The sequence below is a fragment of the Diabrotica undecimpunctata genome, chromosome 6 (assembly GCF_040954645.1).
Source record: "Diabrotica undecimpunctata isolate CICGRU chromosome 6, icDiaUnde3, whole genome shotgun sequence".
Lineage (NCBI taxonomy): Eukaryota > Metazoa > Arthropoda > Insecta > Coleoptera > Chrysomelidae > Diabrotica > Diabrotica undecimpunctata.
This window is the reverse complement of record NC_092808.1, coordinates 112,874,711-112,891,270: the sequence shown is the minus strand read 5'-3', so window position 1 is coordinate 112,891,270 and position 16,560 is coordinate 112,874,711. Positions and strand designations below refer to the sequence as shown.

The following is a 16,560-nucleotide window of genomic DNA, read 5'->3' as shown; positions in this document are numbered from 1 at the left end:
AAACAAAAATTATGGTTATCAGTAAGAGGGGCAAAGTCATTACAAGGATCCAGATAAATAATGAAGATACTGAGTAAGTGGACAAAATGAAATACTTAGGAGTCTGGATTACGGAAGATCTGAATCCGAAATCAGAAATTCGCTCAAGAATAGAGCAATCAAGAGCAGCCTTTTTGAAAATGAGGAAATTTCTGAGTAGCCTGGACTGTTAATGTTGACTGAATAAGAAAACTGGAAGCTTTTGAGATGTGGCTTTTTAGGAGAATTTTGAAGATACCATGAACCGATCATATTACGAACGAAATGGTGTTGCACAGAATGGGAAGAGACAGAGAACTTTTGACCAGCATTAAAAGGCGAAAGACAGCATATTTGGGGCACATACTTAGAAATGATAAGTACGAGCTGTTGCAGCTGATTATGAAGGGTAAATTCGAAAGAAAAAGAGGTCCTGGTAGACGACAAATATCCTGGGTGAAAAACATTCGCGACTGGACCGGGTTAAACACACAGACGCTCTTAAGAAAAGCAGTGGATAGTGGATAGAACCTTCATTAGTGGAGACGGCACTAGAAGAAGAAGAAGCCTTGAAGGATCCCCTTGTTTTAAACTTCTATTCACAGTAAACTGCCTTGAAAAGCTTTCTTCTATCGGTACCCTATTTTTCGTGTTACTAAGCGTCTTATCTCTAGCCTTATAAGCTTTTCTGGTATTTAGGTTATAATTCTGTTTTGGTTTCCAAATCTTTATGTTTCAGTAGGCGGGCGTGCGCTAATAATACATACTTATCTTTCGATACTTTCCGCTTACTCCCAAGTAACATATTCGATCTGATATTGCTTGGAAATCTACAACTACTGTGTTTATTTTCGCGGACAACATGATACTACATCCTACACCAAAATATCTCTTGGTCACCGGTCTCTTGAAGAGGATACTCTTTTCCATTTTTGTTGCGTTCTTGAGTTTTATTTGCGCCTGCAGTTCTTGATTTATATGTTTCCATGCTTTCTTTTAGTTTCTTATCATCATTTGTATCTATTTTTAATCCCGATATCTGTTTCTTTTCTCTAGCTGTTTCATCCTGTAATTGTTTCACTTCATTTTGTTCACAAACGTGTTTCATCTAATTTTCTTCCACGTTCCAGAGCATGAATAATTGTAAGCAACAGGATAGCTAATAGACTTAAACATGAATGATAAAAGGGACAAGCCCTTGATACAACAACCTTGATAGTGTCAACGAGATGCGATTGGTTTTAGAATTCCCATATGAACTTGAAGTAGCCTTAGAACTAACATTGTTAAACAAGCTCATCAGAAAATCATTTAATAGCAAAATTCCCATCTAGAATAATGATCAAAGATCTCACTGGTTTAATAATACGTTAGAAGAGGCAAACAGAAAATATGTTTAAAAAACTCCATTAAGCTGACAATTCACCACAGATCAGTGATTCCGTTTGAAATCTCATGGCAAAAGATGCAGCTTATGTTCAGAAAAAATAACGAACTAATATACTTAGCAATATATCAACAAAGTTTTAAAGAGTATTAATGCAGATTCATTGAAAAAAAAATAATTTTTAAGTAATCCCAAATAATATAACCTAACTGTGTATATAATTTTTTGACTGCTTAAAAACACAATTTTTCATTAAAATAAAACACGTTTAAACTCTTTTGGTTCCCACCAATATTTATGATATAGACTATTGTCGGTTGTACACTATTCTCAATTCAGAAATTTTTTTCACTGCTAACTGCTGTCTGTTGTATCTCTGAAAAACAGTAGAAAATTTTGTTTGCCAGAGTCTCTGAAAACTTGCACATAATTTGTCAATGTATTTCTAATTTAAACTAGTTTAAAACTAATTCACACTGTTTTGCGACTCGCTGATTACGTTTACATCTATGTATATGTGACTATATTACTAAGAAGCCATATAAGTAAATTCATAGCCTTCTTAAATTACGATTTTTTATGACTCTATATTACTAAGAAATAAGTATAGTTCGTCCCAAACCCTTCTTTCAGTGCGTCATAGTTGATCGAATTCTCTCTAACACATTAAGCTAGAAGTGACAGAAAAAAACGTGAGTCTGTGATTATTATACATAGAACTTAGAAAATTATTTATCGTATGCTAATTCTACTTACGGATGTATAATTGGTTGGAGTTTAGAATACGCTAAATAGATATCCAATCAATGATGCGCATAAATATAATTTGATGCAGATTGTCTCGATCGTGACAGTACTTTCACAATGTCAACTGATAAAATGATAATTGTCATTCCAGGTTAGTATTTTCAGACATTTTACAGTGAAAATTTAATTTTGTATTTATTTATTGTATAATAAAAATATTTTAAATATGCCGAGATATATCAAGAAAGAACAAAGACTAATATTAAAATTATTAAATTATTTTCAATTATAAAAAGACAGATTACGATTCACAACTGTCAAATTTAACTAAAATGTCATGCAATAATTCTCGACATTCTTAAAATCCTATATGACGTCAAAATTAGTGACGCACTGAAAGAAGGGTTTGGGACAGACTGTAACTGTAAGTGGCCTAAAAGAACGTGTACCAAAACTTCGAAGACGTAAGTTGTTTAAATTATCTAATCAAATCTAATCTAAGGATAAATTTCGTAGAAAACCTCAATCGACAAAATGGTACAAGATGTATAAGATTTGTACTTACCGGTTTGTCCTCCTGTTTGGTTCGGAGTGATGGTCGCTTGTGGAGTTGACTGCACATTTGAGTTGTCTTCATCCCCCCATGACCAATTCCAAGGATCTTCTACAATCTGTTGCTGTCCTCCCTGAGTTCCAGTTCCATAAACATTATTTTGGTTGTTCAATTGACTATACTGCACGTTACTGTAATGTTGTTGTTCATACCTAAAATTTAATTAAATATGATTTAGGTTGTTTTCCATACAAATATTCACAAAGACACATAGGGCCAAATAAGTAGAAACATTTCGTCTGTCATGTATTGAAAAACACTCAAGTGAATTTAAAATGTTATTTTCACATGATTTCTTTACATTGGAGTAAGATAATATTGTAAAATGATGTTCTAGGATGATGTTGTAAGATGATGTAAGAAGATGTTGTAATATGGGTCAGATAAGTAGAAACATTCCATCTGTCATGTATTAAAAAAAGTCAAGTGAATTTAAAATGTTTTACATGATTTCTTGTTGTAATATGATTACAAGTGGTGACAAGATGCATCTCTGTCTAACCTCACGGAGAATTTAAATTGATTCAGAAGTATATAGGCCAATTCTGACATTTACTTGCTGGTATAATAATTGCAGAATTTTGTATAATTCTTAAATATTTGTTGTCTAGTCCTACTCGTAGACTACATCCTAATAAACCACCGATTTCGAAACAATATTAAAGATGTAAAAACTAACCCCGGCGCTGACATAAACTCAAATCACAATTTACTCTGCTCCAAAATACAAATTAAATTAAAGAAATTAACAAAGCCAACTAAGCCTTGTAAGATATATCTCGACCCCCTGAAAAACCCTCAACGCGCGAACACATATCACAGCAGATAAATAGTAAAATACACAGAATATCAAATATACCAACCGAAAACAGAACCATTAACGAATGCTGGTATGATATTCAAAACTGGATTTTATAGAACGTACAAGAGTCTTTGAAAACACCTACCATGTTGGCAAAAAATGAGTGGATGACACAAGAAATTCTAGACCTGATGGAAGTTCGACGACAACACAAAAATAGAAATATTATCGAATACCGTGAAATCAATAAACGCAAAAAAAAGAAAAATTAAGCAAGCCAAAGAATCCTGGCTTGAGAATTTATGTAAAGAAATAGAAAACCTCCAAAAAAAGCATGACAGTTTCAACCTCCACAAGAAACTTAAATATACTGCCGGAATTAGAAAACAGAAAAATGCTCACATACTTAAAAGCGCGGACGGAAAAATTTGTGATCACGAACAACAGTGCAAAGAATGGGAGAGATACATCACTGACCTTTCTGACGATGCTTCTAGAGAAAATGCTTCAAATACTGCCTGTGACATCCATTTAGACAGAGGTCCCAGTATACTGAATTCGGAAGTAAAAAAGGCAATACAGCAAGCCAAAAACAATAAAGCACCTAAACTTTTGGATGAGGAAAGCATTGTCTGCTTAACCACTTTCTTCAATAAAATTTACAACGAAGGAAAAATACCAGATGATTGGTTAGAGTCAGTGTTTATAACATTACCAAAGAAAAGCAGGCCCACCAAATGCAGCGATTTTAGACTAATCAGTTTGATGAGTCACACACTGAAGATACTCTTACGAATTATACAAAACCGAGTATTCCTTCTATGCGAAAGTAGGATGGGTAATAAGCAATTTGGATTTAGAAACGGTCTAGGAACTAGAGAGGCACTATTCTGTATGCGCGTTTTATTACAAAAAAGTTGTGAATTCCGAAAGAATGTTTATGTTTGTTTCATCGACTTCGAGAAGGCGTTCGACAGAGTACAACACGATACACTTTTCGATTGCCTACGGGCAGCAGGACTTGACCACTATGATATAAGACTGCTGAAATACTTATATTACAATCAAGTAGCCTCTATCCAAATTGAAGACAGTCTGACCGAAAAAATATCCATCAAACGTGGAGTACGGCAGGGTTGTGTTTTGTCACCCACTCTTTTTAATCTGTACTCTGAAGAAATCTTTAGGGAGGCTTTGGATGACAGACAAGAGGGAGTAAGACTAGGTGGAGAAGTAATCAACAATATTAGATACGCTGACGATACAGCCATTCTTGCAGAAAATTTACAAGATCTCCAAACATTACTAAATCTAGTCAGTGAAGCAAGTTATCGGAGAGGCCTAAAAATCAACATTTCAAAGACAAAGTGGATGGCAGTTGGAAAGATCAATATAGATCAAGGTCTGATTTCTCTTAATGGAGAGGAATCGAAAGGGTAAATCATTTCAAATACCTTGGCAGCTGGTTAAATGTAAATTGTGACTCTGATGAAGAGATAATAACCAGGATCGAAATATCACGTAAGGCTTTTATGACCTGGAAACCAGTTTTATGCAACAGAAACCTGTCGATGAATATTCGTAAGAAGCTCCTGAAATGTTATGTGTGGTCCATCCTATTGTATGGTTGTGACATGTACGTTAAAAACCACAATGCTAAACAAGTTAGAAGCATTCGAATTGTGGTGCTATAGACGAATCCTAAAGATATCGTGGGTTTTGCACACTTCCAATGAAGATGTTATTCAAATGATCCATTCAGAACGTCTGCTCATAAACACCATAAAGAGGAGAAAAACAGAATACCTGGTCCATATAACTAGAGGACCTAAATACCATCTACTTCGCCTTATAATACAAGGAAAAGTGGAAGGAAAGAGATGGATTGGTCGAAAGAAACTTTCATGGCTGCGTAATATTAGACAATGGTGTGGTTCCACAGTAGAAGAATTATTTCGCGCAGCAGCCGACAGAGAAAGGTTTCAGGAAATTGTAAACATGATGACGGCCAACGTCTGAATACGGACACGGCACCCAAAGAAGAAGACTCGTTTAAGAATTTCTATTAATTTCTCATACATAACCTTGTTACATGCCTTCTCAAAGTTTATAAAACATGTTGATGATTGGCATCTCTACACTTCTGAATCAGTACACCTCTGTACACCGTAATAGTGTACCAATACAACTAATACGGTGGTATATCCTGTATAGAGCCATTTAAATTAGGATTTTTACAAAACTGAAAGCTTTAGATCTTAGTCCATCACAAGTGTACAATGCAAATGAATCATGAGTTTTTTTGGCGTCTGATACCGAACAAAACGTTTGTTTCATATTATGAAAATTCTGCACCTGGACATAAGTTGAGTAAAGAACGTGAAACCATATTACGATGCTGGACACGCTCGCTAAATATGCTGGCCGTTAGAAAATCTAATAAATCAGGTGCATTCAAAAATATTGATTTACCTTTACAAGTCGTTTAATGAAAGCTTCGTGCCAGAAGTTAAAACATGGTTGACATGATTTCTCCTCCAGACATGAATTATTTGTCTCAAAAATAGCTTCTGAATAATGCTCTTATTTTAGTACATTTAGTACATTTTTAGTTTTTACCAACATAATTATTTCCTAACGTAAATAAGTTCAGCTGTTTTTTAGGTTCCATAGCTTTGATCATGCTATTTTTATAATAAAATGTAAGCTCTCTATTGTGATATTAACTACTAAATTCAACATACATATTATACAGGGTGATCCTTAAATAATTATACAAAAAGAAACAGTAGATTCGGCACTTGTAACAATATTACGATTTCAGTCAACTTCCTTTAATAAAATCTTTATATTAAGAAGGATACAGGGTGTTATACTTGAAATTTTAAATTTAATTTTTCGCCATAACTTTTATGTTTGTGGACATTTATGTATAAAAATGTATAACTGCATAATCAGCTGCATAATTAACAGTTTATTCTCATAAAAACAGCTCAAAGATGGTTATGTAATACCACAAAATGCTTTGTTATAGCTAATAATAGTTTTATTTGAAGCCAGTTTTGATGGCATCATTAGACAACCCCAATCTTATTTAATACATTACGGGAAATCTTAACATAGTAATTTGATGTCACGAATGCTTTTGACAACTAAAAATAAGTCTTGTTTCGATTAATCAGTAACTTTTGTAATATCTAGTTTATTTTGATTTGTTAAAGAAAAAAGCAGAAAATGCCGCGAAACAATAATTTTTCTAATATCGATATGATTGCTATATATTGTCAGCAATATTTTAGCGGACGTACAGCGAAAAGGGAATATTTAAGAAGATACCCAAACAGGCTGCAACCTAATCATCAAACCTATAAACATCTATTTCGGAATTTAGGCGAAAGTGGTTTATTTCATCCTAAACGTGAAAACTTATGCCGACCGAAAATCATTACGCGTGATCAAGAAGATCAAGAAGATGATTGAGAATCATCGTTGACGATAATTCTCAAGTGGGTACATAAAGTTTATCTTCAGCGTTAGAAATCAGCTACATTTCAGTTTTAAAAATCCTACACCGTGAGCATTTACCCATACTCCTTCGTCGATAGAATATCATTTACGGACGAAGTTACATTTACAAACCGTGGTGTTTTTAATTTAAGGAACAATCATTTCTGTGAAGATGAAAATCCTCATGTTAAGAGAGAAAGGCATTTTCAACTTGAATGTAAAATAAACGTATGGTGTGTTTAGGGTCATGCAAGTTACTTCCTAATTTGATGATTTGGTGAAAACTAATAACATTTTTAAAAAAATGATTTTAATAATTTTTTGGAAGAATTGTCATTAAACTTAAGGTAAAATATGTGGTTCATACATATAGGTGCACTCCACATTATATGAGGGCAGTGAGAACATTCTTAAATACCACTTTTCTGAACGCTGGATTGGTCATTTTCCTTGGCCACCACGTAGACCAGAATTTAATCACTTGGTTTGTAAATAAAATGTATTTTATGTGATTTATGTAATTTAAAATGTGTGATGTCAAATCCCATAACATTTTATTAATTATGCTACACATGTATGTAAAAAAATATTAGCGTATACTATTTTTTCGGGCAATACTCAGTTTAGGGCACTCTACATAACCAAGCTTTTATATGACATTTAACATACGCTTAAATGGTGTCAGAGTTGCCAAGTCTCCAGTTTTTTCATACTCTCACATAATGCATTAAAAATGCATTGAAATTATATAAAAAATCATAGATTTTAATTAAATTAAAGATAATAATTAAATGCATATACAATAAAATTGATTAAAACGATATAAAAAATTAATAGTATTAATTAAATTACCGTATATAATAGAAATGCATTAAGATTAGTTAGCGTAGCGGGTTGACCAGTCGCACCTAATAATAAGGTCCTAATAGATACGATTTGGAAAGTGCTACTTTACAATATTTAACTGCATTTAAAGTAAGAGAAAATATTTGTTTTATACTTATTCAAAACTTGTAGCTTCTCATAATACAAATTATAACTTCGTAAAAGTAACTTATATTTTAAACCTTCATATACATTTTACAAAAAAATATGGCAAATTTTATACTTCTTTAAAATTTGCAGCTTCTCATAACACAAATTATTATTTCGTAAAAGTAACTTTATATCTCTAACATTCGTATGCATATTTTGCTAAAATAAATACGGCAACACTGTGACGCGGTGCCTTGAGGAAAATATATTTGGTTATGTAGAGTGCCCTAAACTGAGTATTGCCCATTTTTTCTTTAATATTTCGGGAACTATTAAGTTTAGTTAAAGATATTTATTTACCAAACTTCAGAAGGATGTGTTGTCTATTTTTCATTCGTTGCCTGGAGTAATTGCGTTAAATCAGAGTTATGAAGCTAATTTGTAAAATGCGATTATCTCGAAAAGTGTTAAGTTTTGAAGTTATTAACAGGTCTATCTTTTTTTGTTACGATAGCGCTAAAAGATAGAGCAAAAAGTTAAGCGCGAATGTATGCCTCATATGTGGCGCCCTCTATCAGCTACATCAAAGTATGCAGCAAATTATAATTTCTAATACTCAACAGTCCCCAGTTATAAATGTTTATACATAAATATCCACAAACATGAAAGTTATAGCAAAAAATAAAATTTTAAATTTCAACTTTTACATCTGTCTTAATATCAACATTTTATTAAAGCAAGTTGGCTTAATCGTAATATTTTAAAGTATAAAATTTACGGTTTCTTTTGTACAATTACTTAAGGACCATCCTGAGTTATACATAATTATGTAGTATGATTAGTAATTCAAATAAGTTCTTTGATTAGTCGCATTACAAGGTAATCTTTTTTTTTTTAATCTGAACTATAAAATGTCTTAGACAAATACTCTATATCCGAAAAATTGGATAGTCCGACATACCCTGCAAAAAGTTTGTCAGATTACCAGGGATCCACCGTATTCCAATGCTGTTTTTAAATTCCAACGATACTACCAACAATTAATTGCAAAAATAAATAAATGCAAGTTGCTTTCAGTGTGATATTTTTCAAGACAATCTCTTGATTGCAAGGCAGGATTACTGGGATATGTTTTGCAGAAATCGATCGTGCCGATACCGATCATTTCTGCCGCCGTGCCGGTAAATTTTGATCTGTCATTGATGAACTTTTTAATTTGAATTATTTTTCCTTAAATAAGTAGCGCAAAAAATAATTAACTTCACTCTTTGATCTAAACTCACGACTGTTTCTAAAACGGATTGTTCTTGATCCATATATAATAAACTTTCTTTTGTACAGGCTAAATAAAACGGGCCGACATATTTCAATATCGACAAAATCGCAAATTCAGTCACATCGATGCCTACTGGTTAAACAAGGATAATATTGTACATAGTTCTGATGATGACCTAATTATAAGCGATCGCTTATTCATTATTAAACATTTTACAAAATTTAAAAATACATATCTTCTTTCTGAAGCAACGAGATGTCAGGAGACTTCTCTTCGATGGCGAATTAGGTGAACTGTAAATCCAACCTTACTGGAAGCTATTACACGATGCTGGGAATAACCTTTTATTCGGACATGCATCTACAGTTCACCCTTAAGAAATACCATATTTTACACTCTACGTAGAGAAAAGATGTTAAAATGAAAATGGACGATTGCATTTCTTTTGTTGAATTTTCATTTCAACGTCTAGATGTATTGTAGGAATAAAAGGTTATTCCTAACATCGTCCAATACCTTCCAGTAAGCTTGGATTTGAGTTCACCTAATTTGTTATAAAAGAAAAGTCTCCTGATTTTTCGTTGCTACATATTACTCAGGCTTGTTATGGTTACTGTAGAGGCCATAAAATTGAGAGCATTTTATTTCAGTTCAAGCTATTACGAGCCCTAACAACTATATGTTGGAACAAGCAGTTATTTTGCGAATAAAATGCCAATTTACCGAAATTCTTTTGTTTTAATTTTTTTAATTGGTAATACGAAATTAACAACATTTTTAATGATGTATGGAATTATTTTTACAGTTTAATTATATATTTTATGTTGATTCCTATTCAATTAATTGATTGATAGCCAAAAATGCTGACAACTAAATATTGGAATTTGTATTTTAACAAATTAAAATACAAATTAATAAGGCGTAGCGTCGCCCTTAGCGTAAATAACAGCCTGAACTCTATTAAAGATTGTATCAACTAGGTCCTCGCAGAATTCATGGGTAAAACTATCCCATATTTCTTGTAATTTCACGTAGTTGTGGCAAAGTACGCTGGGAGTTATTTCTTAGGCGTTGTTTCATTTTGTGCCAAAGTGTCTCTATTGGATTAAGGTCCGGGCTGCTAGAAGGATGTGACAAAACATTAATGTGATGTTATCCCAGCCATTTTTTGGTAGATTTAGCCGTATGGCATGAAGCTCCCTCCTGCTAAAAGATAAAATCTCCGGATGGATATAACTTTGCCGCACTTGGTAGAAACGAATATTCAAGGATATCTTGATATTTGGCTGCGTTTACTATGGCTTCAATAAAATGTAAAGTTCCCAACCATTTGGCCGACATACAATCCCACACCACGATGCCCTGCGGAAACTTTACAGTTCTTTTGAGAAAATCCTTATGGAATGCTTCTCGAATCACACTTTTCACGAATCACACGCATTCGATAATCTCCCACACAGACATCAAATTTGCTTTCGTCGCTATAGATAACTTTGTCCCAGTTATGTTTGGTCCACGAAAGTTTTGATTTAGCCCAAATGTAGCGATTCCTTTTTTGAGTTTCCGTTAGCAATGGTTTTTCTATGGCTTACTCGAATAAATCAAAAACTAGAAAATTTATGTCGCAAAGAAGAACCTATCAAACATACCTTATAAAAACTAAGACCGCTTTTGTGGATATATTTGGGACAGGATTCTCTGTAAACATTTATCCCAGTTTCTCTATACTTTCTAGCAGTTACTTCTTGTAGTGTATTTCTTCTTCCGACCTATGTATTCTAATTAAATGCTTTACACTCCTTTGAGAAACAGCTTTTGGGCGGCCTGAGCTTTTGCCGCAAACATCATTACTGGCAGTTTTACCATATTTCTTAATTATATTAATTACAGTCAATTCACTGGAAATTTCAAGCATTGTTTTCCCTTCATGGTACTGATGAATAATTTCTCGAACTTTTGGATCAGTAGGGTTTCCACGTTCCATTATTATATTTTACTCGTAATAAAACTGACGGTTGTCCTTATTCATACTCAAATACGCGTTACAATTATTGTTGACAAAGCCTTCTTTGATGGAATTTAAGAAACTTGAGGAAAAGCAAAAAATGTTCCAATATTTAGTTGTCAGCAATTTTAGATTATCAAACAATTAATTAAATAGTAATCAATATAAAATATATAATTAAGCCGCAAAAATAATTCCATACATCATAAAAAATGTTTTTAATTTCATACCCACAACTAAAAAAATTAAACAAAAGAATTTCGATAAATTGGCAGTATATCCGCAAAATAACTGCTTGTTTTAACATATAGTTGCTAGGGCTCGTACAAGTGGTCCTGATGAGAGGTGAAAACTTCGAAATACGTGTAGAGCAATTGTGGAGCTTGAATTGAAAAGAAATGCAATCGTCTACATTCACATCTTTAGTTTGCTTTAAAAAATAGCTTACCCAGAGTTATTTTGGACATATCCCGTATGTTGTTGATTTTGATACTGATGTTGATTATACTGACTGTTTTGATTATATGAGAGAGGATTATGTTGTTGTTGTTGCCAGTAATTCTGCGAGGGTGGATTAGTATTTTCTTGTTTCGGCACTGGTTGATACTGTGCATGTTGTCCTCGATACCAGGATTGAACTGGTTCGTTGTGCCATTGCGTCTAACACAAAAAACAAAAAAATCAATTAAAATTACTGCGATTTTAGGTTTTATAGAGTTTTCCACAAATTATTACGTAATTAAAGTTTTTTCATACGTTATACTATGCTGTGTGCGGTATAACGAAAAACATAGCGTCTTAATGCATAGTTTTTGTAGGCATTAAGTTCTCAGATTGTTGCAAGATTATTTTTATAGATATTTTATAATCTGCTATTTTAATTTAAATAGTCATAGAATAACGAAGCAATTGTATTCGTTAGGGCATTCAATCAGCTATTTAACATCATTAATATATGTATACGGAAAAAGTATGGTAATATTCTGTCTGTAACAGTTATACATGAGAACGTTGCGTGTTTTGTTGCTTTTTGTGCTAACTAAAAAAATAATAGTATATCCACATTTCCATAAGACAGGAAGATATATCACTCATAACTATCTCTCCTTGGTACTATTACCGTCTAGAATGCTAGAAAAAAAAATAACAAATGTTCAAACATTTTTTGTATCTTATCTATTATATATGACAATCAAACTTTTTTTATATTATACAAATTTTGAAGATTACAAAATTTTTTTTTCATTGTTCCTGTATTTTCAAAATGGCGTCCATAATTTTCCGTCCAAAAATTACTGCTCCATGGCTTACAGTTAATCTCTGGAACGGCAAACCTGACATATAACATTCGGAAAGGGTTAAAAAAACCCTTGCGTGATAGTTTACCAGAAAAATTGAAAATTCTTAAAAAAAAACAAAACGGCGAACATTTGAAAAAATTGTTTTTTAGTCACAAAAATTTTGTTATTATTGTTTTTGGTCAAATTGTAGTAAACTATCATAGAGAAAACCAAAACAAACAAAATGCATCAAGGTTTATTAAAATCGACCAACTAGATCCGGAGATTAACTACCGTCAGTTTTAAAAGCGTAGTTTTTCTCAAAATCTTTAATCTCTGATTAATAAACTAATAGATTACCACAATTTGACAAAAAAAATATTAATAAACTTTTTGTGACTGAAAAAAGTTGAAGAAAAGGTCCATTTTCGAATAATTTTTTCAAATGTCCGTCATTTTGGTTTTTTTGGATTTTTAATGTTTCTGGTAAACTATCATGCAAGAGCATTTTTTTTAAAACCCTTCTCGAGTTTTATATTCCAGATTTGCCGCTCGAGAGATTAACTGTTCGCCATTTCATTTTTTAGCATTCTGGACGGCAATAGTACCTTAACATTCAGTGGCGTATCGTTCACGCTTTTTGAGTGAATTTAAAGAATTAATAATGATGTTTATTTAGCTTTTTAAAAGGAGTAGGGTCTTAAAGGAGTTAAAGAAGGTAAACGACTTATCGCTAACAGAACCTAAAGAAGTGTTGATAAAGTAGTTGGACATGAAAGCAGGAAGTCAAAATATCAATTATCGTCTAAAGAAAACTTCAGGATGATGAAGCGGGAGACTGTACGATTATGTACCTTTCACGAGCCATTTCGCCAATATCATATTTCTTTAACTCTGGTATATGTGTCTTCTCAAGATTTAATAATTGCATTTTCCAACATATCGAATTAAATATTTCTGCGAGTGAGCAGGGAGAGCTGTTAATTACGCCTAAAATTATTGTCGACTGTCAAATGACCCATTGTCCAGAAAGACAACATAATTTGGTTCAAGACTTGATGAAATATATGATAACCAAACTTCGAATCTATACACGTCCATTCACACATGGTAGTCTTTGGTTTACTTGGATTCGAAGAGAAACAAGTCAATGTCCAAAAAAATCCGAATCACTGCTTAGCACCTGGACGAAAGCTTGTCGACAGCTGATTTCAAAATCTTGACACACCTTTAAGATAGTACATGCTTGATTCAAAGCAGACGAGAATGGAACCAACACATTAATAGAATGGGAAGAGAGAGACTTGCCCGAATAGTAAGAGATGAAAAACCAGAAGGTCAAAGACCACAAGGGCACCCCCTAAAAGATAGAGAGATAGCTGGCAGTCAACATCGCAAATACTGCTAAATCAGACCGAAAACAACAGGCCTTAAGGCATAACATACGAAGAAGAATAATCTTGATTCAGTCAACTTGCATAAATAGTAAACTAAAGAACATTGTTCCTAATTTTTTTTTTGTATATTTAACGTATTTGTCTTAAAAGCCGGTTTTCACGCTACGTTTTAGTGTACGTTTTGTCGGGATACACACGGGAGTCTATACACATTCTAGCTCGGTTTCGACCCAGAGTCTTGACTTGTGTGAAGTTTGTTTAGTGAATCTTTTTGAGACATTTTTTTTTATTATGGAGGATAAATAGCTGCTTTCTTTTATATTTTTAACTGTAACGATGCAACAACTGAGGAGAAAAGAGTTGAAGAGGGAAAAGACAAGATGGCCAAGGGTTTTTTATCGGCTAAAAATAAAGTAAGCCTCGTCTATAGCGTCACAAAACTTTACAGTAGGTTGTCGTTTTTTATTTTATGAAGAATAAAGTGCAATGTGTTTCTGGCTTTGCGGCATTGTTCCTTCCAAGAATGTGAGAAAGCCCGATTATCCCTTCTGTGTACAGTTATATGACCTGGACAGTTCTATGATTTCTCATTTATCAGTGCCATCCTAACAGTCAAATTTTCTGTTTCGGAGCAGTCAGTTTAAGAAATTTTCGCTACCGTGAAATTGTGTTCGGCTCGTTTTGTTTTTAGATTTTAATTTAGTAATTCACTTTTTATTTTTTTAATATGGCAAGTTGTAGTACTAAAAGGAAAGCTTTGCCTATTAAAGATAAAGTGCGTGTTATAAAAGCATTTGATAGTGGTCGAAAAATTGCTGATGTATGTCCGCAATTTAGAATTCGACTCTCGGCTCAATCCTAAAAAACAAGGACAACATTTTAAAAGCCTTTAATGAGGAGGGAGAAAATGTTAAAAAGATGGGGAGTGCATTCGTGGTGATATATATTCAGCTCTACACAAATGGTTCAAGCAGTGTCGCAGTTCTGATATTCCTATGTCCGGGCCACTTTTAAAGGAGAAAGATACAGGAAAATTGTTTGGTGAAGATTTCATATGCTCTAACGGCTGGCTAGATCGGTTTTAAGCCCGGCACTCAATTTTCTTCGAGAAAATTGTTGGAGAGGCAAAATAGTTTTCTTACGAGCCAACTGCACGAGTGTCTTGCAGCTTATGAACCAAGGAGTCATAAGAAGTTTAAATTGCCATTATCGGAAACAGCTTTTGAAAAGCATGATTTTTTGTATGGACAATGGAGAACCCGTGAACATTACCATCCTTGATGCAGTTCAGTTTTTATACAATGCGTGGAGTGCGGTTACGTCAGTGACAATTTGTAACTGCTTTCGTCAAGCTAATTTGACTGTAGTTACTCCCATTATTTAGGATGTTGTCGAGGATAACGAAATGCCTTTGTCAGAGTGAATACAAAAATTTAATATAAACCAGAGAGAGTTTGGACCTGATCTTGACTCCTACATTTCAGCAGACGATCAGGTAGAAACATTTCAAGTTTTAAGTGATAAAGAAATTGTGGAACAAGTGCAAAATGTGGAAATGGATGTTGATGAAGATAATGAAGAAGAAGAAGACGGCGTTGATTGTCCTACAATCCAAGAAGCAATGAGAGCTGACTTATAACTGACTATTTTCAGCATTAGAGAACTTTTTCATAAAAAATGTAAGTTTCATATACATGATATGTTTTATTTCTTAATTTTTTTTATCCTAAATGCAGCTGTAATAATAAATAATGCTGTAATGAAATTTTGCCTCGTTAAAAAATATAGCGTCATTTTTTTTACTGGACCCTTCAATGATGCTATAACTAAGTTCCACTGTACCTATACGTTGTTTTAGTTTACAATGTTGAAAAAATTATACTTTGCGCGTGGAAAAGTTTCAAAAGTGTATTTTTTTAAATAATGCTACATTGTACTTCTTTCTTTTTGATTGCCCAGTATTCAGTGCCATAAATCATAGCTGGTCTCACTGCCATAATTCACCTTTTAGTTTCTTAGAAATTTTTCTGTCACACAATACATCACTCGCCTCCTTCCATTTCACCCAGCCAGCTCTTACTCTACTGCAGGCATATCCATATATTTCCCCGTTGCTCTGAAATACAGATCCTAAATACTTAAACCTATCACTTTTCAATAAACCCATTGTCCAGGGTTACCACCCTTTTTGGATTTATAACTCTATCTTTGAATGAGCATTCTAAATACTTCGTTTTTGACCTACTCGATTTTAAACCTTTTTCTTCCAGACACTGTCTCCACTGCTTCAGGCTTATTTCTAATTCCCTTTCACCATTTTCTACTAACACCACATCGTCTGCATACATTAAACATCAAGGAATGTCTCCTTGGCACTCTTTTATCTCATCCAATACTAATGAAAATGAATATGGACTTAGTACCGAGCCCTGATGGAATCATACCTTCCCATGAAACTTATCAGTCTCTCCTACCCCGGTTCTAACACCAGAAAAAGTTATCATCGTGACGATAAATTCAAATAAGAAGAAAACGACATTTTTTAAATTTCTG

The 16,560-nt window shown here is 33.3% G+C and overlaps 1 protein-coding gene across 6 annotated transcripts in view; it reads right to left on the bottom strand.

The window, feature by feature from the left end:
• Positions 1-16,560, bottom strand: part of Sec16 (endoplasmic reticulum export factor secretory 16) — a 164,335-nt gene that overhangs the window by 129,873 nt on the left and 17,902 nt on the right. For all 6 annotated transcript variants that reach the window (XM_072535162.1, XM_072535164.1, XM_072535161.1 and 3 more), the window contains 2 exons: positions 11,779-11,990; positions 2,718-2,917 (listed from right to left, as the gene is read on the bottom strand). In XM_072535162.1, coding sequence (XP_072391263.1) covers positions 2,718-2,917; positions 11,779-11,990 — 412 coding nt within the window. The remainder of the gene's footprint in view (positions 1-2,717; positions 2,918-11,778; positions 11,991-16,560) is intronic.